Genomic DNA, 24,830 nt, shown 5'->3' with positions numbered 1-24,830 from the left:
AAACAGATGTTCAACACACTCAATTGCAGGAACCTAAGAGGGAAAATTAACAGTTGCTGATACAAAGGACGAAGGGAAACTGGGGCTATATAAACACAGACACTGAGGGTTAATCAGGGAGTTAGACACAGCTGAGCCTCAAAGCACAGGTGAAAGTAATCAGGAGAACGACACAAGTGAAGTAAAACTAAATTTAAAACACAACTAACAAACTAAAACAGAAAGGAACTAAACTGGGAAACTGAAGACACAACAGTAAACTCAAAATGAGAAGTCAACAAAAGAAGAACCCGAGGAAACTAATACTTTTGTACGAGCAGTAACTGTAACTAAACGTAAGAAACAAAAAGATAATGTAAGACATAAAGACTCAAACAGAAAACCAAACAGATATTAATCTCTGGCTCTCTGCCACTGCATGTCTTTTATCCTGTCTTCCTTCTCTCATCCCATGCAGCAGATGGCCACGCCCCTCCCTGAGCCTGGTTCTACCGGAGGTTTCTTCCTATTAAAAGGGAGTTTTTCCTTCCCACTGTCGCCAAAGTGCTTGCTCGTAGGGGGTCATCGTTGTTTTTTTCTCTGTACGTATTACTGTAAGGTCTGCCTTACTGTAATAGGTACAGCGCCTTGAGGCGACTGTTGTTGTGATTTGGTGCTGTATAAATAAAATTGAATTTAATTGAACTGAATATTGTTTAATAAGATTTTAAAAAGTCCAAAAGACATACAACCCTGGGTCTCACTGGCCTAAAGATAATCTGGGAAAACATCCCTGTTTTATTATTATTAAACATTTCCACATGTTTACATGTAATTTTCACCAGTGCAGCACAATGGTCTGTTTTAAAGACAACTATTTTGCTGACCCCTTGTCTTGGGTTAGGACAGCAGGGCATCCACAGACCCCCACTAATGCAGGCTGGCTTAGAATCATATGATTACGTTTGTGGTGACACATTTATATCCTGTGTTTATGCTATTGTGGTGAGCAGCATCACATTTAAGTTTTATATTTGCTGCATTTAGAAAAATTAGTCTTCCAACAGGTTAAATCAAGTTTAAATTTCTCTGAGCACACACACAGAACTATGTGTGTTTTTTGGTCTGCCACAGATCACCTGTATTTCAAGCACCTCGCCTATGGAGACAACTTCAACATGCAGCTCCACCTGCCCTACTCCAGCGTCAACGTCGTCTTCAAGCCCAAATCAGACAGTCGGGGCCGAGCCATCGTGGACGAGGGGGTTGTGGTGACGCCGATGGACCCGCTGCTGGAGGGCAGGGTGAACGTGGAGGGTTCACATCTCACCTTGAAGAAGGTCCAAGTGTCTGACTCGGGTGTCTTCAATGTGACAGACCTGGCTGGGCATCTTGTAGCTGCTGTCTACATAGATGTAGCCCGTAAGTGAAAAAACACATTTAAATGAACAACATGCTCTGTATTGCTGTTGGCTAACAAGCATAATAAACTAATTAGCATAATTTTTGTATTGTAAAAATGCAAATAAAGACACAGAGAGGGCTGCTAGCATGTTTGCAAGTCAGTGTAATACAACATGAACTACATGAACAAAGGCTGGAAGCAAAGAGAGACAGAGCACCGGGCTTACCATCAAACTTTTATCGTATTCAAACTCACGCTGAGAAGTTGGAGCATCAGAATCAATACAGAGAGAGGAAAGTGCCTCTGACTGATAAATGAAGGACAAATGATGCCTGAAATCATTTCCAGCTTTTTTGCAGCTAATGGGACCGTAGATTACAAAAGAACCTCGTGTTGTATTAAATAAGACTTGAAGCTAGCATTTCAAATCAAAAACTCATTAGGAAAGTGTTTGCTGAGTCATAGATGAACTGAGCTGTGAGATAGTTTCCTCAGCCAGAGGAGTCGCCCCCTGCTGGAAATGAAAAAAGCATTTTTTTCTGCATTTTTTGCAGCTTAGCATTTCAGGTCCAGAGGCTACATACAGCTGTTATACATTCATTTCTGATTTTCCCTTTTTTAAAGAGCAGACACTGAAGCTGGTCTTTCTGTGTCACAGTGTAGTCATAAATATTAATAATTTAAGCAATAACATGCTGAAGGATGTACAACACTGCAGGCTGCTGACATTTATGTGCCTGCGTGCCCTCGATGTATTTCTATTTTTATATAAAGTGTAATACAAAGGGAGTCAGAAGAGCAGAAACCAATGAATAATAAATAAATTAGTGACATTTTACTTTAATACTTCCAGTTTAACATTTGTGAGTAATATTTATAAATATAATAAATGCAAGTGGATAAGAGCACCTTAAATCCCCACATCGGATCGTTTAATTCCTGCTGAGGAGAAAACGCATGATATTTATCATGGCTCTGCAATTGTGTTTTTCTGTATTATAGTTCACGATGTTAAATGCTTATTTATTTCTTATCAGTTTTATGCGGGCGATGTTGCCGGCACATGTGCACGGATGACTGACGTGTTAACAGCAGAAAATGATGAGATTTAAAGGAGGCAGAGATGAAAGCTGATATCTGTTCTTTCAGGGTTTTGAAGCATCATTCCTGTTGTCACAGAAGACTCATTATTACTCGCCATGGTTGTTTTTTCCTTACCCGTCCTTGTCTGTCTCGCTCAGCTTATAAGCTGCCTCCCCTGACTCTGGCCATCCTCGCGCTGCTGGGCCTGGTTGCCCTCATGCTGCTGGCGTGCCTGCTGTCCTGCATCTATAAAGTACATAAGAGGAACGAGAAGAACAAGAAGTTGACGCTTATTGCTCAGCAGGCTGGCAAGAGTGACGGCGAGGCTTTCAGACAGGTAACCCCCATCTTTAGTTCTTTATTTCTCTTGGTGGTGTAAAAGAAAGTGAGCAGCAGGACAGTGATGTCTGTGATGGGAGGGAGAGGCAGACGGTCCTGCTCCTGCTGTGGGAGTGAAGATGGTCAGCTGGTCAGCTTCCTCCCCTCCAGTGCTGCACCAGGCAAACATGTTCACACCCAAATTAAACAGATCACCGTTGCTGAGGACGACTCAGTGGAATTGAACTACAAAGGAACATTCCCAAAACTGATATCCAGGGATGCTGACACAGACAAAAGGACCCCGAATTTAAATAACATAGAAAAAAACATGCACACCTTTTTTATAAACATAAATACACATACACACAAAAACTAGTTTTGATAAATTAAGACATACATAAAGACATCGGACCATGTATACATATGATTTTGGAGCAAGTAGCAAGTCAAGCCTGATACTGCAAAACTGTGATTTTTACTTCCATTTCTTGTTATCATACGATTCTTATTCTTATTCACTGATGAATTCTGGGTACTGCACACAGCTGTAGCTTACATACTTACCGACCTCTGCCAGAGTCCTTTGCTCTGAACTGCACAGTTGCAGAAGTGAGACCAGCGAATCCACATCTCCTTTTCTCCACCTCTTCTTCTTCAAATGATTTTTTAATTGCTTCATTAATAGCTCGAGGTGCAAAGAGTGACTTTTATATGTTAATGATGAATTTATTGCTAAAGACCAGAACCAAAATGAGGCTTGTGCATGTGCATAACATTTCATAATGACTAAGAATGTAAAAGAGCACAGATGCCTTTATAAATATGCTTTTCTGCTGTGGGCATTCACACAGTTTTATTTGTGAGTCTGCACAGAGTTTTATGCCTCTGGGCTGTGGTATTTTTTTAGAGACTGCACTGTGCACGATACTCATGATTAGTTTCATTTTAATAATTAAAAAAAAAAGACAAATCCATAATAAATGTCTCTTAATTGGAGCAGAAATTGTTTAGAACCCACCAGGTAAAAAAACTTGATTTTCAGTTGATTTGTTCATGATTTATAGTAATTTAGTGCCGTTAATCAGCCTTTAGAGAGTCTGTGTTGTTTTTAAAAAGTAGTTATAACACAAAGCCTTTTTGAGCTGTGGTTATTATTTTGTTTCTCATTCTTGAAATGTCAATTTTGAATAAAATATATTTTAATTATGCTGAGCCTGCAGAGACAAAAACAAACTGGTGACTGTTTTCCAATCAGCTCTTTAAAATCCTCGCTTTCTTTGATTCACCTGCTCATTACCGGCTGATCAACTGACGGATTGGATGATTTAGAAGAGTTGACAGTTAACCCCGGCTGCTCACCCGGCGTCCCCAGGAGGCGGTTTGTTAACCAAGTGAATTTATGGATTCCCATTAAAACCCCATTACACACCAAACAGATGACTCGCCTATAGAAAGCACCTAAACATCACGCTCAGAAATTGATCGCTGTGCCGAGGGGACGCCGGTTCGATATGAGCAACTAAACTGTTTGAGGAAAATGTTCAGATCAATTTTATGAGCATTTAATAGAAAAGGCAGTGAATGCTTAAATCAGTCTGTCTGATAAATGAAGAAATAAGAATTCAGTCTTTTGATGTAATTAAAAATAGTTGGCAGGGATAATCGTTCAGCTTCAAACTAATTTAGACAGAAAATAACAGTTTTTCACTGTTTTAACTAAAAGCTGACTGTGAGGTCATTAAAACTAGTAGAGCGTTAACACTTTGCTGCCCAGAATCCCCATTAAATGATCCTTTACACCGATTGGACCAATTAAAAACCTGCTGCAAGCAGATGGCTCACTCATTGTAAACAAACCAGCTACAGCCACAGAGACTGATGGCCCTGCAGATCCTATTAGAGGATACCAAATGTTTACAATAACAATATGTCACATTAATTACTTAATGGAAAGGCTAAATTCACAGTTGTGTCACGATGGATGGATAATTAATGTTTCGGATTTTGCATTTTAAGCTGGATTCTCATCAAAAATCTAAATGTTTTATGGCTTAATCTTAGCGCTGCTTCACATTTCAGTTACTTTTTTTATTTGTAGATTAGGTGACATGTCTTTAGCCCATGTAGGCGGGGTTTTTTGCATTTACTGCACGATCCCCAATCCACAAATACATTTTAGCTTTACTAACCAATGACAATGTGACAAAAATAAAAATATGAGGTATCTTCCAGTCATCACAGAAACATAAATGCACGCACTGGTTTTTATGCTCTCTGTGTTTTTTAAAATATTTAAGATGTTAGATTGAAAACTGTTATGGTGCATTAATGTTGTTTATCTTGATTCAGCTTCATGAGTGTTTAGTGAATTGAAAGTATGAGCGTGAAAAGAGGCCTTCATGCTCTCAGCTGGATGTCTCTGATTTCTTGGCCCGGCTAACGCTGATGCATGTGCGTTGCGTTTTCTCCCTCTTACTTTAAGGAGCCTCACACGGAGCCTCTTCTTGGTGAGAGAATTGCGTTCTGGCCTCTTTTACTGCTGCTCTCCCTTCTTCGTTTTGGTGTCTGAACAGATGTGTTGCTTTTGTGGCAAATAAGTTCCTTGATCAACTGGCTTTTGTGCGACCCGACCATTGGTGACAGTTTCAAAAACGATGTGTTCAGTGTGTTTGAGATTGTATGAAGCCATTAAAGATATTGAGCACTGGCACACTCGATAAATCCTGGACACGAGAGAAACTGCTATCAATCCTAATGAACAAGCAGAGGTTGATCGAAGACCTAATTTGACAAAAAGTCGATAAATTACCGTAAGTGGATCTGGCTCTACGACTTGGAACAAACTGTTTCTGTGATCCTTGCAGACTTTCAGTAGTCATGTGACTGAGCTGCATCCTTTTTAATTCACTTTATAAGGTTATTATGTGGATGGAGTTTGATTGCTCTACATTAATGGGGTAAAGAATGCAATATTCCACAGTGGTCGTACAAAATTAGGCAGTTCCTCTGTTTTTACTGTCAAAAAATGAGATTTGAATTAAGAAAATCAGTTTAGATGTTATATCTTATTCAGGTTTCACAGCTCAGCCAACTTTAGGAATTGTCTTGCAGGATTTCAGTCACAGTTTTGAGCCAGGTCGGGGTGCAAACACTAGAAATGCCCATTTTAACAAGTCATTTAATCCATTATTAAGTCTCAAGTTTTTTAAAACAAGTAATAATCTCAGTTGATGAAGAGGAGGGCTGTTTCTGCTTGGCTCCATCTGAGTTTGGGAACAACAGAAACAGCTTTACTTGCTTTAACAAAAAAAAACTTTGATTTTTTTAAAGTTTCCCTCCACTCAGAAATTTTATTTTCACTAGTGGCTCTGCCTCCAGTGTTCAAAGTTTGTCTGGAAATATAACTTTAAGGTGTTCAAGCAGGAATGATGATGCTACACTAGAAGTTAGCTGTGGTTCAATAGATGACTTTCACTAGCATGATGTGGAAACTTGAGGTTTGATTTGCACATATATTGAAAATAACCCTTCAGTGGTGTATAGGAGACACCTTATAGGCCAAAAGTATTACAATTTTGAAGCGGAAGACATTTGCGTATTCATAAATTCAGGATTTCCCATTAAGACGGAGGGCGACTATGTCATTTTAGGCATTTCCAGGAGGCTAATTAACCTTTTTTTAAGGGAAAAACTCGGACTCGAATCATTCTTTTAAACAGAGTCTGCACACATGTCTGGAGGGGATCTTTAAACTTCAGTATAGTGATTGAATGACCTGTTGAGATGGCTTTAACCTCCTCAATATTGGCGTAACTTCAGCTGGGAATTTCTAACTTTGAGAAAGTCACGCTGATATCACGTGTGGCGCTTTGGTTCCAGCATCAGTGAAATATTCCCGCTCCTTCCCTCCGCTTCTTCTCTCCCCTTCTGCTGGTAAAACCTCAGAGCACTGCAGTTACTCATAAACAGTGTGGTTATGATAACTGCTCATACTGAAGCTTCACTGCTAGTGTAAAACCCAGCCAGCTAAGCGTGCACACGTTTCTTCTTCTTCGGTGGTGTTTTATAGTGTGGCGTGAATCACAAGGTAAATATGCAGTGTAATATTTGTGGGTGTACGTGCTGTTTGTGTGTTTTAGTCGCTAACAGAAAGGCAGTGTTGAAGAGTTGTGTGCATTGTATGTGTATTTTGTTTGTTTGTTGTTGTGTAGAGAATTTTACCTGTGCAGCCAAACAGCCCAGAAAGTGTGTGTGTGTGTGTCAGTTGTTTCCTTTTAATGTGTGCGTGTTTATCTGCATTCAGTGTTATGTGTTCATTTTTCTCGAGTGATGCAAAGTAATAAATTAAAATGTGACATGATGTGAGACACCCCCCATTTATTTGCTGCTTTTACATTTACTCCTTAATGACACCAGTCATGAAAAATTAGTCTATCACTTGATGCCCGGTCGTTATTCTTCCAGTTGCTTACCGTACATTATTCACAAGTAAGTTTCTTATTTTCACATTAAACTGTTGTTATAATTTGGCTTTGACTTTTGTTTTTCATTATAAAATATTAAATAATCCATAACACTTCTTACTAATAGAGCTCGGTCTTATACATACATTTTCTTAACTGCTCTGGTCTGTGGGCGGCTGGAGCTGATCCCAGCTGTCACAGAAGTTTTTTTTTTAAACTTTATGGTAAATGGCCTGTATTTGTATAGCACCTTACTAGTCCCCAAGGACCCCAAAGCGCTTTACACATCCAGTCATCCACCCATTCACACACTGTTGATCGCAAGCTACATTGTAGCCACAGCTGCCCTGAGGCGCACTGACAGAGGCGAGGCTGGCGGACACTGGCGCCACCGGGCCCTCTGACCACCACCAGTAGGCAACGGGTGAAGCGTCTTGCCAAAGGACACAATGTCCAAGCCGGGGCTCGAACCGGCAACCTTCCGATTAAAAGGCGAACTCCCAACTCTTGAACCACGATCGCCCAATATTTATATTTTTACGTAGTGAAAATGGAGGCTGCTCATAAAGGTAACCCAGTAGCTCTAACACATAAATCAAACCAAAAAGTGACAGAAAAGGTTAAATGAAAGAGTTCTTTCTATCCCCTCAACTCCTTCTGGAGACCCTGCCTTGGTGCTGTCTCCTGCCTCTCTCCTGATGCAGTTTTTTTCTTATAATTCCCTGTGCATCGGAAAAATCTCAACAATCATATTTGCCCTGGTTAAAAGTTCAATAAAAAATGGATTCCTGTATCAGGATGTGACAAGCTGTAAATTAGAAAGTGTTTTCAAAGAGACACAAAACTGCAATACAGTGAAAAAGTCTGTAATTTTCCAGGTCACAGGTAAATCAAGTTAAGCATGTGTTTGTGTGCTTATTGGGTAATCTATCAGGTTTGTAAAGTGATCTGATTTAAAGTCTTATTAAAAAACATTGTTTTATTGTGTAACATTCTGCTCATTTATTTATGTATAACAAGTTTAAAAATGGTTAAATGCTGTGTTCTGGATCCTGTCGGGGGAATTCCTCCTTAGAAAGAAAGAAAGAAATCTTACAAGCGTGAATCAGGTCAAGACTTTTCCTTTATCACATATTTTACATGCACAGGAAATGTGATTGTAACAGGATTTCACACAAAAAACCACAGCTGTGATTCTCGGTCTTTCTACAGTCTTACTCCTCTTTATAAGTTCAGGCTATGCCTCGAAGCCAAGCTCCTAAAGGGATTAACTCTCCCCTGGTTTTAACAGATAAATAGCAGGCTGCTGGCCTGAACCCTCCATTTTCCAAGAAACAAATTATGTGGAACATTCAATTATGATTTATTATCTAACATCTAACAATCCTTCCAAGAAATGTTCTCATGTAAAACTGTTTCAAGTCTCAATTTAGGCTTAAAACAGTAAAGTTATGCATTACAAGAACATAGGTTTTCTAAAAATATGCTACATATTACAAAAACTCACTCTCTTTATGAAGCAATATGTAATTTCAACTAGAATATGTTGGACACTTTTTTCATCCAAATTGGGGAAACTCGTTTCCCTCCAATTCAAAAAACAAGAAATAGTTTCGACGCTGTTCACAGTTAAAGCTGCAAAAAGTCATTTGAGACTTTACAGATTTAAGGCGCTATTGAGCAATATCACTTCTTAAAGTGTTAATTAAAAAAATCTGTCAGCTGCTTGGACAAAAGCTCTGAAGTTGCTCACCAAAGATGGCTAAAAATACCGCGTCATGGATGCTTTTCAAAATAAAAAAACATCCTTAATTTAGCCTTAATTAAGTTTCCATCAAAGGGTGATTCTTCTCGCTCTGTTTATTTTAACTACATTTACACTACAGTCACTGTTACAGCTCACTACTGTTAAATAAATATCAGCTGCTGTTGCTTCAGTTTTAATCAGGACGTTAAAAATTTGAGTTGCTTTTGAGTTTGGATTTCTTTGCTTTCCTTGTGTTTGACGTTTTTGATTTTTGTGATTGTGTTGTTGTGTTTGTGGTTTATGACTTGATGATGTTATCGGTATTTCCCTGCTCTTTCCTTTCCCTCAGTTTTGTCTGTGTCTTCAAGCCTTCTGGGTTTCCCTCTGCCTCGTTCATTCAAGTTTAGAATATTATTTCAAAGTTTTAGCGTTAGTTTTTTATTTTCTATTTATCTTCACCTGTATCTTATCTCTGTACTTATATAGTCGTGCCCTCCCTTTAGTCTTTATCTCAGCCCCTCTCCCCTGATGTGCTCTCCTGGCCGTCCTGCATTTATTTCCCTGCACCTTTTCTAACAAATATTTACCAATAAAACACATCCTGACCTGTGATTATTTCAATTTTTCATGATTACTGATGATTGTGGGAGAAATGTTAAAGCAGCAGAGCCTTCCAGCCCTCACTGTATTTGTCTCTGTGCGGTTACTTTTTCTGAGTGTATGTTTGTGAGTCCTAACGTTTTGTTTGTGATCACCAGTGATGTACTGTACATTTGTGTTAATCTCTAATGTGTGTTAAAGCTGTGGTGTTGTGTGTGAGCTTGATGTGTGTTTGCGTGTTGACAGCCGAGGTTGAGATGACAGCAGGCGGCCTCGCTGTTATGGATTTTCTTGTAGCTGTTAGATCTCAGACGTGCGTGAGAGGATGTCAGCAACCTTTCGAGACTTAACCCAAGAGACCGACATGAAGCTCAGATCAATCACGCCTGACTCATCACCTCACCTGACCGCTTGTCTCATCCTTTGCATTTTATTACATCCATCTCACCGTCCTGCTCTCCTCTCTACATCTTCACTATCTGCTGATTATTTCTTCCACTTTAAGTCTCTTCTGTCACATTTACTGACGTTTATCTTACTCCTGCTTGCTGTCTGTCAAATACCATGTTTATCTTTCCAGCCCCCTCCTCCCCCTCTATTTGTACTACTTCTTTGCTTCCCTCGCTGGTAAAAAGACATCAGATATGGAACTTCTTGCTAACATATCAGCTGCATTTATTCAAAAAAAGTTAAAAAAAAAGTCAAAGTTTTCATCCTTTTTATGTTTAGCGGATATTTTAAAGGAATTTTTTTTTTTAAATTTTGTAAACTGGAGACAAGCAGTGTGCTCCTTCAATCATTTAGTTCAGTTCAGTTCAGTTCATTTTTATTTCAAACATTTCAAACATGTGCCTTCACAATCATTACAAAATATCATTCCATTATTTGTTTGAAAAGGAGTAGGCTGAAGTATTTACTTATTTGTCCCTACCCCCTCAAGTTTTACCTCTCATTCATTTAATTTTTTTTTTTGTCTTAAATTAAACAAACAACATATGAAACATATAAACATATGAAGTAAAACAAAACATAACATACATAAATCAAAAACAAGAAATTAGCAAGCCCCACCACAGTATAGTTTCTTTCATATGAAAAATACAGAATGTGTATATTTGCAGATACACAAGTTATGGAAAAACAACAAACCAAAACAAAACAAAAAAACAACCAAAAAAGAACCGCAACACCATTACCAGCAACATTACCATCCTGGGTTAACCCCGTTTTCTTCATTCTTATACTTATTTAAAATTAGGTTTTTATATTTTACTTTAAACTGTTTTATGTTTTGACTGTCTTTTATTTCTTCTGTTAGACTGTTCCATAATTTAACTCCTGAAATTGAGATTGACATAGTTCTTAAAGTTGTTCTAGCACTTTGTATTTTTAAATTCCATTTCCCTCTTAAGTTATACCCACCTTCTCTTTCTATGAACAATTTACAGATTTCTTTGGGAAGCAATTTATTTCTGACTTTATACATTATTTGCGCTGTTTTAAGCTTCACCAAGTCTTGGAATTTAATAGCTTGCATTTTGACAAAGAGTGCATTTGTATGGTCCCTGTACCCTACATTATTTATTAATCTAATGGCCCTTTTCTGTATTATAGTTATTGTTTGTGTGTTACTTTTGTATGTGTTTCCCCAGACCTCTACACAGTAGCTCATATATGGCAGTAGTAAAGCACAGTATAAAATGTGCAGTGCTTTCTGATCCAACATATGCTTTGCTTTTCCCAGGACGGCAATGCCCCGTGCCAATTTCCCCCGAACATAAGTAATGTGTGGCTTCCAACAGAGCTTGTGGTCAATGATCACCCCAAGAAATTTTATTTCATTTACTCTTTCTAAATATACATTGTCAACACATATTTCTACTTCGATGTTTTTCTTTTGGTTTCCAAACAACATAAATTTGGTTTTATCGAGATTCAATGATAATTTATTTATATCAAACCACTTCTTTAATATCGTTAATTCCTGTGTGATCATTTCCAAAACCTGTGGCAATTCCCCACCTGCACACAGTATATTTGTGTCATCTGCAAATATTACAAACTTTAAAATCTCCGATACTCTGCAGATATCATTTAAGTACATAATAAACATTTTTGGACCCAGTACTGAACCTTGAGGTACTCCACAAGCTATATCCATCAAATTAGATTTATATTCATTTATTTGTACATATTGTTGCCTATTCCCTACATAGCTTTTTAACCATTCCAAAACCACTCCCCTAAACCCGTACTTTTCCAGTTTTTTTTAATAGAATTTCATGATTAACAGTATCAAATGCCTTCTTTAGATCTAAGAAAACTCCGAGCGCATACCTCTTATTATCCATACATTCCGTTATCTTTTCCCCTTTACCCTTCAAACACCACAGAACAAACAACAGTAAATTTCCATGCATGATAAAAAAGTTCTGCGAGTCCAACCATAACAGTAACTTTTAAAGCAATAAAATTTCTTTATACTCTTGAAGGTCATGTTCTCATACATTTCTAAACTGTTTCGATGAACCATGAATTCCTCGAGTCACACTGTGCCACGTCACGTCATTGCTGACACACAGCGCAATAAAAAGGTGGAAATGTTTAGTCCTCCATGTTTAGCCCGCCCATTGCTCTTGGCAGATTTGGCTTTTTGCAGCTTTGCATCCGTCTCCCAGATTTTATTAGAAGAGATACGGTGCACACTATAAAACCACAAGTTGAAGTGATCAGAACAGGTGTTCCTGTGGGAGCTGAAAAAATAAGCAAAAGAGTACCAGCTTTACCAGAAAGACTACCTTGAAGTGGATGCCAACCAAGTTTTAATCAAGTTTGATTTTATTTAATTAATAAAGGATCTTGAAGTTAATCTTTTTTATCTGCACAGCCTCCTCAGCAGGATTCTCTCTCTAAGCACAAAGTCAGTCGTTTGCTTAATGCCGACTGTAATCCACACCGTTCCCTGTCTGTGTCCTTATCCCTCCACTGTGCTGACTAATGGACAGTTTATTTAAAATGCACAGACCTCTCCTGTTTACGCCTTCACACTTTTCTTGTACACATCTCCACTCATCCCGATTTTTCTTGCTTTACCTTCTTTTTTAGCACATCCATCTGGCTCTTTCTTGTCCTTTTTAAAACTTTCAGAGTGCACCTTGAGTCCATCTACTGTATCTTCAATCTGCCCCCATGCTGTCTTCCCTGCAGTTGAAGTGAATAGGCACTTGTGAAATATTGTAACTCCCCCCTGGGCTCTGTTTCCTCTCAACCTCCATCCCTGACATGAAGACAAAGAAGTGCTCTCTGTCATGTCACACAAGGATCCTTTTTAATCTGTTTAGGAGCTTTCTGTGCAGTTAAATGTAGCCTGTGTATGTGTGTCATTGTCCTGTAGTAACGTAAAACATGTATGATGAAACGATGTGTAAACAGCTGCTGTTGAGGGTCGATTTTTACATGCATCCTGCATGTTTGTATGTGTCTTTCTGTGTGTGTGTCTGCAGGTGGTTCGTGAGGCTTACAGCAGGTTCACCGAGGAATCGCTGACACAGTCGATGTGTGATAAACCCATGGAGAGCACAGAGGTCACCATCAAGGTCAGTGGTGGAAACAAAAAGCCATTAAAATGCAAAAACATGTTAAAATGATAAATAAAACATAGCAGAAATTAAAAGATCACAGCTTCAAACTTGGTTTTTTAGCTGCAAATTCATAGATGTTTTAATAACCATGCATCAACATAGTAACACATAATCTGAAAGACAGATGAAGAGAAAGATGATTCACATCTTGGCTTTCAATGGGCAAGTTTGTTGCACAGCTGAGCTTTATTCACTCTCATGGTTCTTACGTGCTCATAAAACTGTACAATCCCCACGACCAGCTGGAGAACTTTGTGGCGTGTTAACTTTTTAACTTTCGTATTCAAAGTTTGAGCTATATTAGATTTTATAGACCAACACTATAAAAAATATATATATGAGACATTTAACATGATGGTCTGTGGATGTGAAGCAAGCAGTCAGCCATCTGTGCAGTGCACAAGTGTAAGGATTAGCTGCTAAGGAATTGCTCTGCATTCCTGGGTATAGCCTGCAGCTGTGCAGTGGTCATTGGTTGTGGCTGCCAGTGATGATTACATCGACCCTGAGTATCTCGGGCCTTTTCTGCTCTGACAGTGTTTCCAGATTTTCCTGGGATGCAGCTGTATGGCTGGCAGAGAGGTACAGGTTGGAGCAGCTGATCTTTGTCTCGTCACATTTTCACCAAGTTCAGACGTGGTGCTCTCAGGGTCATGTAAGGCTGCAGCAACAGTTCAGACCTGCACGCCGGCATCTGGCATGCAAATAAACTGGCCTGGAGCAGCTTTGTCATTTGCAGCATGATGACACTGATCACAGTGTTGTGCACACACTGATTATTTGTATTTTTGAGACCACTGGCATAATAATGTAGTAAACTGAACCTTTTCTAAGGAGTTGAAGTGAGCGTATTTGTACTCGGTAAACAAATTACGGCCCTGCCATTGACTAAAATCAACAGGAACCAACAACTACTCAAGTTTGTGTTATGTAAAGGTTTAAAATTATATGCTGAGAAATGGATTAAAACAAAGACGGAGAACATATTCAAATATTCATGATATAAAACTCATGTTGCTTTTTTGACTAGTGTAAACCTAAAACTAGATGCATTTTTGTTCAGCTAATAAAGGATAATAAGAATACTGGTGTGTAGCCAGATGAATAAGCATTTTTGGGCTCCAGCTTCTTATCTTTGTGCGATGTTGTTTGGTCCTGGCGTGAAAATCAGGCTAATAGGTCAACAGAAGAAGAGTTTCACCATCAGCTTGTATAGGTTACATAATTGTTAGTGATAAGAGCTGTAGATACAAGAACGATTAGAGCAATATCGTCTGAGACTGAAGTCTTGATCTTGATTATGAGAACAATCTGAAGCTTAATAATGTCCAACACCTGGTGTACTTTTGGAAAAGTTTGCGCTCAAAGTAATATATTAATTAAAAAAAGATTAAAAAAGATTTAAAGACAGAAACATCATTGCCCATCTTTGTGTTTGAGATTGCTCAGAAACTACCTGCTATAAAATGTCACCTCAGTGCCAAGAGTAATTAAAATGCAATCGACCTTACACGCTGCACTCGGCAGTGGAACAAGTTTATAACTGCAATAAAGGAGTAAAGAAAGTGAAGTGGTCAAGGTTCAGGGAGTCCTTTAAAACGGTTGATTCAAGCTCCCGCAGGAATTCTTGCTCTCCAACGTGGAATATCACAATAAAACTACAGTTCTTTTCTAAATTTGTTGTTTCAAAAATCAACGCAGCAGCATCTGGATAAAATTTAAATTAAATTTAGTCTATTGTTACAAACATGTCTTACAGTTAATGTTAAATTGAGTTTTGTTGTCTTACATCAACATGCATGTGACAACAGAGAGCTTTGAATCTCAGGAACAACAACAATGAAAATGTGATTTCTACATTTAACACTGAAAGCAGGTGTAGCCCACATCTTACAGGCCAAACATTTAGTATAACTCTGATTTGATCTATTCGGGTGTTTTCTTTATCATTTTGCTGCACCTCTTTGTTTGTGTCCATGTAACATAAGAGTAGGGATGGCTGCAGGAGATGGTGAGGTAAGTCTATAAATACGGTTGGAGAAATGTACATAAATTATTCACTTTTTTCCTCTGACCTAAATTTTAACCACTTGTTTTTCTTCCGTTCTTCGATCCTATATCACCTCCTTCCTTCGTCTCCTACGCCCTGTTGGGGGTATCTGTTTTGTACTCGCTTCGACTCCTGCTTCTTTTGTCTTTTCATCTCAGCCCTCTGTCCCTGTATAATATTTTCCTCTTTACCCTTCTACCTGGCTTTCTTTTGCTTTATCGCCTCTCTACTTTCTAGTTGTTGTTTTTTTCAACTTTACTTTGTCTTACTTTCATCTTTTGTTGGGTCCTACTTTCTCCTCTTTTACTCTTCTTTTCCTCCTTTATCTTTCCTTTCATCTTACTTTGCATCCTAACTCTTCTGAATTGTATATTTATCTTGCCTTTCATCTTCTTCTGCCTCTTTTTATGCAGGGCCTCGAGGTGTCCAAACCAGGCTGCTACCACACTCTCAACTCAGATAACTTTTTGGAGATGAGTGACTCCGGAGTCGAGTTCACCAGCTCTGGCCTCCCACTGGACAGCGACACAGATGCTGCGATGACCTACGCTTCCCACAAGCCCCTGCTGAATGCCGCTTCCCCTCCAGCCATCTCTGAAGGATCGCACTCCGAGGGCTTGGAGGCCACTGTGGTCCCTGATGGCGACCTCAGCGCTAGCCAAACCCCTGACTCTGCCTTGAGCCCCATCTCTAATCCTCACTCGCTCGCAGCTGCGACCCCTGATGGAAGCCTCCGTGGTGCTGCATCGCCGGGAACCGCCTCCAGAGGCACTGCTGAGTCAGATACGGCCAAGTCGGAGGGAGGGGCTGAGAGTGGAGAAGGTGAGCAGAAGGAGGAAACGGCCCAGAGCACCTGAGAGGGAGTACCAGGGTGTATTTTTTTTTAAGCTCACCTCTCCCAACATATCCACAGTCGTCTGGCAGGAACTTATCATATCTCACACCATCAAGTCCTTCGTCACTGCATTTGAAGCAACATCACAGACAAACGTTAAAGCTTGGATCCAGATGTCTAGCCTAGCCTAGAAGAAAATAACTAAAGCAGCAGATGCTCAAAACGCACAATGCAAAATTTAAAGCTCTGAAAAATGAAAGGTAAAAATAGAACCCCCCGAGCTGTATCAAAAGCAGCTCCGTGCATCTGGAAAATGCATGCATTTAAATTAAACATTAGAGTAGCTATCATAGTTCAGATCTACAGGACATTGCTGACATTAGAGTAGACTGCATGCCTGCTAAAGAAGCATAGGCTCACAAAAGAAGCTGTGATGACACGAAAAGGGTAAAAAACATTCATCACTTTTAGGGAAACGGCTGAAGGGGATCAAATGATTATGATTCCTGTGAAAACTGGTCAAAAAAAGGCGACAGCAGTGTGACAGTTTGACAGGTAGAGCCAGCGCGCGTCAAGGAATCAGACATTATTTTCTAGGACCAAGCCTACTAACGACAATAACAGCAGAGAGCGTCTCCCTTTCCAATGGCGAATCTCAATGCGTTGCCTCTGACAGCACTTTTGTCTGCTCTCACTGCATCAGACAAACACAGTGATGATTGCATTTCAGCCCACCCACACGCAGCCTCTCTATTATTAACAGTACAAGCATGTCAGAGAGCGCCTCCACATCTCTGACAAAAGTGCTTGTTTCAGCAGTCATTTACCCAGAGAAAAATCTACTCGAGGTATTATTTCTCAAAAACCTGCAAAGTGAAACAAGCTAGATTAGATTGAGTACCCTACTACTAGATGGCTGTTTCCCTTTCTCTTATATCCAGTGTGTCAAATCTGCCAAATTCAAGGCATCATCTGGAGAAAACCGCCTAAACGTCCACTTCATCTCACTCGCACTAATGATAAAAGCTAAAAAAAAGAGGGGAAAAACAACTAACTGCAGAAACTGTCCTCATCTGTTTTACCCACCCAAGGGAGTTGTCACAAGCCCTGTCAGAGGAAAATAAAATCCAGAGACTAGCGTTCAACACGTCTGGGGCTTTTGGAACGGCTCCTGAGAACGTAATTGGATTCTCGGTCTCTTTGCAGACGGACCAATTCACGGACACCGTCGAGTGAGGAGCGGTGATAAAAGAGACGACAGAGATGGAACAGTGTTCTATTCGGCGAACAGATAAATGACTTGCATGATTTAAAGCCCCCTATTTTCATCTCAGCCCCAATCCATCTCACGGTGCTCCAATTATTGTAGCCCGGTTGTTTGCCAAAATGAAGTGAGTGGAAAGGCACAGTTTGGATCAGTCTGCGATAACGATGCAGCCCGCAGCCTCAACAGAAGGAGACTGAATAAGTCGTGAGAAGTGGAAATGTGTGTGTGTGTGGAGGGGGTGGTTCGTGTAAACCGAAACAACATTATTAGACACTCAGTGCTTCGTATGGAGGAATGAGTCAATTCAACCAATTAAAAACAGGAAATTAAAAAGAGGAGAAGATACAAATCACAAATTAAGAGTTAAACTTGTTGCTTGTGCTTTATGAATCCCAACTTATCACATAATTCACTATATGATAGTCCAGTGTTGTTGACTTAGCTGTTACAATGTTACAATGTTACAAAGGCATCGCTAAAAAAATCTGTTCAATCACTGAAGTAAGAGCAATATTTAAGTTTAAGTGCTGCACGGCCACCTTTCATCCATTCAAGGGCATTCGAATTGTGAAATCGTGCTGCAGATTTGAGCTTAAAAAGTGTGATTTTAAAAAGAGGCCACAGAATGGGCTGGAGATGTAGTCAAATCTCTTTTAAATTACATCCTTGAATAAAATCAGCTTTTTCTTCTTCTTTTGAAGGGGCTTCTTTTCACATGAGGAGGTTTGGTAAATTAGCGGTCACTTAAGAGCAATCAAAACATTTTGTGGGAGAACACACACAGACGCTACAGGTGAGAAATGGAATAAGTGACGGCAGATAAAAAGTTTTTTAAAAGAAGCATGAACAGAGTCAATTAGATTAAGCTCTCTCCATCCTAACAACTGCTTCTGAAAGGAGCTCGTGGGCTAATCCAGGTCACTGGAAGCTGATTTACACCGCAGTACGAGGCATCTCACGGCGCTGACGAAACGGCGTCCAGGCATGTCCTGTCCTCCGCAGGGCCTGACAGTCCGTGATACCACCAGGGTTGTGTCACGGAAACATCAGGCACACGCTCCACCCTCTGAATCACACCCGAACCACGCTTATCTTCATCATCGAGTCCACATTTCGATATCACTATTATGGCTGCCATTGACAGCTGTTAGCAGTACGGCTACCTCATGCTGTAACCGAATCAATGTCAACTGGAAAAGAGAGATTTACGATCCAAACCTCCCAGGGTGACTAATAGCGGTCAGACAGGTGCAGATAATCGATGCCTGGCAAAGAAAAGCACAAAATTTAACAAGTAATCCCTTTTTAAATGTTAAAAAGGGTCCATACTGTATTTAAAAAGGGTAAAAGATAAGAAGCAGCTATTGTAAATACAGTAAGGTGATTAGCAAACACATAGACTTTTTATTAGCTCGTTCCCTTCTTATTCAGGAAAACTTAGTTTGAGTTGCGTATTTCAGTGTCATGTGTTTACAATGACTTGTGTGCCCTACATTAATGTGACTGAATGATTTTATATGGCTGTTTTCTATGGATGTGCTTTTGCTCATGTGTAAACTGAGGGGCTTCCAAAACTCTTGTTAGGTGAGCAAATTGATGGTCAGTGGAGTTTCAATTAATTCTAAAGCAATATTAGTATTATAGCACTTACACATTACTATCACCCACAGGAAAGAGGAATCAGGCGTAGCACATCCTAACATGATCATGTTCACTTAGGTATCCTTTTTTCACAGTTGTAAATATACAGATATGTGATCTGCATGTGTATAGTGTGAAAATACTAACATATTTCTTACTGCAAGGCTTATGCAAGATTTTATACTATTAAAAAGCTGCATTTATCCTTTAACCACACATCGACAGTAAGCAGAAAACTATGCCTTTAGCTGGGAAGACTCGTAGCTCATGCCATGTTTGTGTGTTTGGGCCTCGGTCGTGATCTGTGAAGTCCTTTCATCAAAGCTGATGTCAGCAGAGACTCTGCCGCCTCTGGGGTGCAAAGCATCAAGAGCGCTGTTGATTTAACCTCGCACTGCCTCCGAGACCGGGGCAGGAATGTCGGATTCACATAAAGTTCCAGAAATCCAACCAAATGCAGGCCAGTAGGATATAGTTACAGGATAATAAATTGATGATATGTAAAGAAACGCATCTGTTTCTCATAAATACGCGCACGCTTCTTTGGTTTCTTGCCCAAATTTGTAACTCCAGGAAAGTCCCAGGTGATTCTGGTCGTGCCTGAAATCATTCACTCATTCGTTATAAGCTGATGCCTGTAAAGGAAGTTCTGTGTAGACAGCTGTCTGTGATCAAACCTTCTAATATCAGTCAGGTGACTCTCTGCTGCTGTCACAGAGTTAAAACATAACAGCATCAGCTTAATAAACTGGCAGTATTTTGGGTATTAATGCTGATTTTCTCAGTGTCATAAACAGAACATTTTACCTTTCAGCACAGCGTGCGATGGCATCTTTTGTAGTAGTTGTACTTACACTATTTAGTAGAGCATTGTGGTATATTTTAAGTGCACGATAGGGAAAAAGGATACCAGACACTTAGACGTAGCATATATATTCACTATATATACACAATTCACTATATTCATATATATGGAGAGAGAGAGACATAAAATTGTGAATGATTTCTGATGCATCGTTTGCTTGCATGTTTTATATAATTATTAACTAGTAGCAGAGTTGGGATTTTTTTCTAAGTTACAGAGTGTCTGAAGGTTTGTGATAAGGTAACATGAAGTGCATCCTGTACCAAGGCCAGGGCTTATCAACTTTAAAGCATCAGATACACGTTCCTCTTGTGATCATGCTGCACGTAACCACCAAGATTCAGATAATTCAGCCTGTTAATTTACAGGCTAACCTTCCTTAGAGACAGCTTAAGCCATTTATCTGGCATCTGCAAAGCTAGCAGCTAGATGGAAACGATGCATCTTAACTAGGATGCTGTTCTTGTCGTGCTGCCAGACGTGTTGCAGTTTTACTGTGGCACAAGAAACATAATTAGCATATTATTCAAAATGTTGCTATATGCTAAGTCGAATTTTTTAAAAAAGCTCCATTTAACCACAGCGGGGTATATCTGCTGCACAGGCTGCCAAGATATTCAGCAGATATATGGAGTCCTTTGTGGAGCCCCAGATACTGCTCAAGACAAATATCTGCCTGCTATGCTTACTGTTCGGTCTGAGCTGTTATGAAGTTATCACATCAGAATATCTGAGATGCATTCATCAGGAAGATTTAACATTTACGTGCAGATATTTCAGATCCTGGTTGACGTTTTATTTTGTGTACTTCAATTTTGAGAGCAGCATACTTTCTCAAATGCGTTTTACTTCATAAAGATGAAAGGTTTCAGATCGAACATGCATCGTAAAGCCTCTTTTGGAGGGCACTTTGTGCTTGGCAGGGTGAAAGGACACCGCCCTCCTTTGGATCGCAGCCTGTGCCTGCTGGAATAATAAAACTTTAGGTTCAGGCAATCACGGCTGACATAGGCTTTATGAAAGGATTTCACTTGCTGTCATTCATCCTCAGTCTGATGTTTTCTCTTTCATTACACATCTGAGCTGCTATTCACAAAGCCTCTCAGAACAGAAGTGTTGATCCGTGTGTGGGTAGGGGGAGATTTAATAAAATGTTCTTTCAGTTCTGGTAGATTCGCTCTCCTGTTAATCTACTATTCTCTGTAAATCCAAAGAATGTAATAAAAAAAAACACGAAATGATGTCTGCAGTGTGGCAGTGCGCTAATACCTCTGATCATAACAGAAATACGCTCTCGCACGAAATATCCACACTACTGTTCACTGCAGCTTCTGACTCTCACATCAATTAAATTTAATTCACTCCAGTTCAAATCAGTGGCTTTTGTGATTGAATTTAGTCTCATCTCTGATTCATGACGGATAATTGGAGAAACTAATTGGAAAGCACTTATCACTCCGTCACTCTGAGTGCAATATTTTACCACGCTAATGTTGCCGGTAATCTTTTGGACAAACTGATCCCGGTTCGGCAGCACTTTGGCTCTGAGCAGCATTGTGAATTATTCAGAAATGCGGTGTACCATTTTCTGCTTGAAATCTGTTTTGTAGTCAAACTTCTGACCTATCGCGAGCCTCCCAGCACCTGCGGATGTTTTTCATGTAAGAAAAGGTTAATAAATGTACGTATGAAAAAAAATCATATAATAAATGTCTTTACTTTGAAATAAATGTACTTGATCTCAGAGGAGAGAAGTGGATATGCTTAAAAACTCACCTCCTTTGAATGAATGACTTTCATTGTCTGGGCTTTTTATAGCATCACATTGAGCACCAAAAAACTAGTCTATCTGTGCTTAGTATTTCTCCTTACTCTGATATTATAGCCTATACCCGCTGTCCGAGTATACCTAAGAGTTAGTGTAACTGCAGCATGCCGACCAGTAGATTGCTTGTGGGACAGCAGACGTGACCTAATATTGATAATAATAATGTGAACTGCACTTTTCTGTACAGCCGGCCACCAGAGTTCACTGTGAACTCGTGGCTGTTGTTTCCCATGATCCTCCTTAACCTTACAAAAAAAGTCACCTTTCACTGCAGGGATTCAGCTGCGAGTGTGAGTTGAGGATGAATATCAGTGCTTTTTCACATGTACTTTTCTGCCATATGTTCATAAAATTGATTTTCCTTCAGAAGTGGATGTTTGTTGCATTTATTAACACCCAGTATGAAATAAATGATAAACGTGTGAAATATTGAAGAATTTTGCCTTTATTTGATTTAGTCTTGAAATGTGTTTTTATCATATTTAACTTTTTCATTTTTGTTTTTGACAAAAATAAAATGGCATGCATTAAAATGAGATTGCCTTTGATCTGGTGTTCTCCTTTAACACACAGCTGAATGTGCATAGACTGAAATTCTTAATTGTCAAGTTGATGTCTATTTCAAATCTGAAATGCATGATCTGACTCTAAGTGGCATTAAAATTTGTATTACAGATGTTTAGTTTATGTGACTGGATATTACACTGACACTGGGTGCACCTTTCATCATGCCCGGTCTGTTTATTAAGTCTACCTGTGTGTTTATCTCCTTGGCTTAAAAGGATCAGGTAGTCAGGGTGGTTCTTGAAGCTTAACTGGATCCTCCTTGTTGTTTTAGCCCATCAGAAGTATTGTCATTGTCGATATTACCGTAGCTTTTTCTGCAAAAACACATCTCTAATGTTTTATTTAGGACTGTGTTTGAAGTTGTTTTTTTTTTAGCGTGCTGGGATCGTTTCACTTTCTCTTTCAGTTTGATCGCCCCGTGATCTTTTGTCTCCGTGGACTTTACACTAAAAGCTAGAAGGTGACTGTTTTTTATCAGCTGATTTGAAAGTGAAGTGTCTCTCTTTATGCTGAGCAGTGGGGTTAAACGGAGAAAGTAATTGAATGGCAAGCCTCTAATGTCTGATGCAAAACAGTCTTTAAGCAGGTTAACGTTTTTAGCCTGCATTTTTGGAGTAAAAATGTGAGAAATATGCAGGTTGTGCTGAGTTCTGACTAATTTTGTGAAGAAAAAACACTGAAACATAGAAATCTGTGTTAATATTGTGAGTCTAGGTCACAGGAAGTGAGACAGAACGATTCAAGGAGACATGATTGTACCTGTTTGAATGATACCAGGAATTCTGGTCCGATTGCTTTCCTCTGTTTTTTCTTTTCTGATGAACATCTTGCTTTAATTTGAAAAACAAATCAGGTCTTTCAGGTCTCACATGTAGTCATTGACTCTAACAATACTTCAGTGTACTGCCATAAACAAGCCTGGTTTGCTTGAAGGATACATCAGTGCTTATTTGTATTACCTTTGAGACCTTTTGGCATAATGGCACATACTTTTGTAAAGCTCCTCTTTTTTTCTGTAATGAATGAATAATTCCAATTAAATGAATTTTCAACCCAGAGCGAATCACGAGATTTATATTTTTGTCTCGCTGCTTTTTTAGGTACTCTTTCCGTTTCCTTCATTCAACTCAAGTATTTTTCATTTGAACTTCAATAAAGGATTAGCACGCATTTCCAAAACATATCAGAAAAGCCACATTATATATAAATGGTTTTAATCTGTAAAAGAAGGTAACTACTTTCCCGAGAAAGCACAGAGCACATTTTGAATTCTTTAAGTTCACCTAAATATACCCAGAAGTAATAGGAAGTAGTGATAAAAGCACTCCAGTTGATTGTGCAGTGCTTGCCTGTAGGCATCGGTGCCGCTTAAGTCCTTTTGCATAATATTATCTCAGTGCTTTAGAGGTTGTAGTGCAGACTTTTAAGAAACATTATCCCGAATCATAGATAATGATAAAAGGCAAAAACACACCAACAGGAAACATATTTCCTTATAAATATAATCACTGTATGGGTTCCCTCTAAACAGGCACTAATAATAAACAGTTAAATGAGAATAAATGCTCCCTCTGACTCGCTCCTCCTGCTGCATCAAATTAACAAAATTCCCATTAACAGAATCACATAAAAACAACACAAATACAAATGAGGACTATTAATGTGCCTGCTGCTACTATTGACATCCTGCATTCGACAATGTCTCACTTGCTGTTCCTTCCCCTTGATGTTTGTGTTTGTGCAGAATAATAGCGTTTAGCCATGACTGTGAGTTGACCTGAAGACTCTTTTGTGTCTCTTTTCTCATCTTAAATCAGACTTTATGATGTGTGAGTGTAAATAAAATCATTTCAGAAGGCTTGTGTAAGTTTTTCTGAGGACTTGGCACAAAAGGTGTTTGAAGCATCTTGGAGAATTTACTGCAGTTTTTGTGGGTTTAGTTTGTTTCACAGACTTCTGTCCATCGAATCCCAGATTGAGACCCACATGCAGGCACTGGGAAAACATGCAAACTCCACGCATCAACATCCCGACAGCCTGAGGGTGAAACCAGAAACCTTCTTGCTGTCAGGCAACGCTGCACTGCGCTACCACCGTTTTTCACTTTTATGCTGTCTATACTTATTTATGCTGCATAGAGCTACTGGGTGTGTACAGCATGAATAAGTGTGCTGCAACTTTGAGGAAACCACTCGGTTGGATAAACTCAGTTCTGCTGTATTGAAAAGCCCTCTAGACTCAGTTTATAATTCCAATTTGATCAGACCACCAAACAAAGGCCTAAATGAACACAGATTTTTCTAGAATATCTTAAAGACTACTCGACAACATGAGGAATACTTTCTTTTTCAGTTGTTCTTCTCATTTACAAAGAGACCCATTTATAAAACAAATGAGAATAAAGAAGATAAATAAGCACAATTTTAAGAAAATGCATCAGTTTTACCACATTGATTGAATCTATTACATTATAGTTTATAACAGTGGAAAACCACAACACCTGCACATGTGGAGTTTTTGGAATGAAGTATTACTATT

The 24,830-nt window shown here is 39.2% G+C and overlaps 1 protein-coding gene across 1 annotated transcript in view; it reads left to right on the top strand.

Moving 5' to 3' along the window:
• Window positions 1–23,219, top strand: part of LOC308384288 (uncharacterized protein) — a 33,631-nt gene extending 10,412 nt beyond the window's left edge. Inside the window, exons 7-10 of the mRNA XM_080862779.1 lie at window positions 1,114–1,401; window positions 2,626–2,804; window positions 13,102–13,194; window positions 15,703–23,219. Of these exons, the coding sequence (XP_080718905.1) occupies window positions 1,114–1,401; window positions 2,626–2,804; window positions 13,102–13,194; window positions 15,703–16,146 (1,004 nt within the window). The 3' untranslated portion in view covers window positions 16,147–23,219. The remainder of the gene's footprint in view (window positions 1–1,113; window positions 1,402–2,625; window positions 2,805–13,101; window positions 13,195–15,702) is intronic.
• Window positions 23,220–24,830: the final 1,611 nt, after the last annotated feature.

Source organism: Rhamphochromis sp. 'chilingali' (assembly GCF_963969265.1).
Source record: "Rhamphochromis sp. 'chilingali' genome assembly, chromosome: 17".
NCBI classification, from domain to species: domain Eukaryota; kingdom Metazoa; phylum Chordata; class Actinopteri; order Cichliformes; family Cichlidae; genus Rhamphochromis; species Rhamphochromis sp. 'chilingali'.
This window is presented reverse-complemented; position numbering and strand designations above follow the sequence as displayed.